This window comes from Condylura cristata, unplaced genomic scaffold (assembly GCF_000260355.1).
Source record: "Condylura cristata isolate star-nosed mole 26May11 unplaced genomic scaffold, ConCri1.0 scaffold00014, whole genome shotgun sequence".
In the NCBI taxonomy this organism is placed as follows: domain Eukaryota; kingdom Metazoa; phylum Chordata; class Mammalia; order Eulipotyphla; family Talpidae; genus Condylura; species Condylura cristata.
Genome location: NW_004567115.1, coordinates 9,438,926 through 9,440,522, shown reverse-complemented (window position 1 = coordinate 9,440,522; position 1,597 = coordinate 9,438,926). Strand labels below are relative to the sequence as shown.

Genomic DNA, 1,597 nt, shown 5'->3' with positions numbered 1-1,597 from the left:
GTGGGTGCGGGTGTGAGTGGGGATGCGGCGGCGGCGGGGGCGCGGCCGGCGGGCCACCCAGCCCGTTGTAGGAGTTCACTACGCCTGGAGGCAGCGCCATGCTCTGCACGCGTGAGTACGGCCCGTACGAGGCTGCAGGGCCCGCCAAGCCCTTGACCACCGCGGCCGCGCCAGGGCTGCCGGGGCCCGCTGCCGCTGCTGCCGCTGCCGCGGCGGCGGCAGCCGCCGCCATCTGGCAGGAGGCATAGGGCATGGGTGAAGGCGGTTGCGGTAGCGGCCACGAGTTGTTGAGGAAGCCAGACTGCAGGTACTTGGGGGGCGCCAGGTAGCCGTAGCCGTCGGCTCCCGCGCCCGCCACGCCGCAGCCGCCCGCGGCACCTCCGGCCCCAAAAAGGCCCTTGCCGGGCTGGAAGTGTGCGGGCGGCGGCCGGAAGGGCCGCTTCATGCGGCGGCGGCGCCGGTAGTTGCCCTTCTCGAACATGTCCTCGCAGGCCGGGTCCAGCGTCCAGTAGTTGCCCTTGCGCTCGCCTCCGCCCTCGCGCGGCACTTTGATGAAGCACTCGTTGAGGCTGAGGTTGTGGCGGATGCTATTTTGCCAGCCCTTCTTGTTCTTCTCGTAGAACGGGAACTTGGCGATAATGTACTGGTAGATGCCCGACAGCGTGAGCCTCTTCTCCGCGCTCTCCCGGATCGCCATGGCGATGAGAGCCACGTACGAGTACGGGGGCTTCTGCGCGGGGTCGGGCTTCTCCGGGGCTGTCCCGGCGCCCCCGCCCTTGCCCGGGCTAGGCGGCGGTCCCTCGGGCTCCTTGGTAGCGCGGCCGGTGTCCGGGGCTAGCAGGGCCCCCGCGCTGTCCTCGGCCTCAGGATAGCTGGCCATCATGACAAAGCCGGCGCGCCACGACCAGCCAGCCCCTGCACTTTTTTCCTGGCGCTGGCGGCACAGAGTCCGGACACACAAGTCCACTCACAGCAGTCTTAAACTTGTGGAGCCTGCGGCTGTCCCCCGCGATCGCTCGCTCGCTCGCCGGCAGCCTTTCGCTCCTTTCCCCTCTTCTTTCCCTTTCCCTCGGGAGCGGCCGGCGGGAGTAGAGCTCAGCCTCTGGCCATGGGGGAGTCCGCCCAGCAGAGAGGGGCTCCGGCCCCGCCGCCCCTCCCCGCCCAGGCCAGTCTCCGCCTCGGTGGGTTTTCTTCTGTGCGATCTTCCCCTCCCCCCACCCCCCGGTTTCCCGAGGCACGACCCGCGGCTCTGGCAGAGCTGCCTCCTGGAGTCCCTAGAGCGCCAGGAGCTTCGCTCTGTTCTGATTCGTATGGGCTCCACCGAGTTCCGCTTGCGTCAGGCGCCTTCGCCCCTATAGCTGGGCGGCCACTCGCGCACGGGCGAGTTCATCTCCAAGTCACTTTTCGTAAACGCCCCGCACAGCCCGGACCGGCCTGCCCCCGCCTAGGAGCCTAGGGGGCTCGGTCGACTACGAGGCTCAAGCTTTTGCAAGCCCCTGAAAGCCGTCAAACCGTCAGAGCCCGCTTTGCGAACAGGGCCAGGCGATGGCGAGGGCCTGGCGGGCCAGACCTCACTCCGCGGGGCCTTAGGGATCTC

General features: G+C 69.1%; 1 protein-coding gene across 1 annotated transcript in view; it reads right to left on the bottom strand.

Annotated features, from left to right (window-relative positions):
* The window catches only part of FOXL2 (forkhead box L2), a 1,590-nt gene extending 290 nt beyond the window's left edge, over positions 1–1,300 (bottom strand). The window contains exon 1 of the mRNA XM_004682445.1: positions 2–1,300. Coding sequence (XP_004682502.1) covers positions 2–883 — 882 coding nt within the window. The 5' untranslated portion in view covers positions 884–1,300. The remainder of the gene's footprint in view (position 1) is intronic.
* Positions 1,301–1,597: the final 297 nt, after the last annotated feature.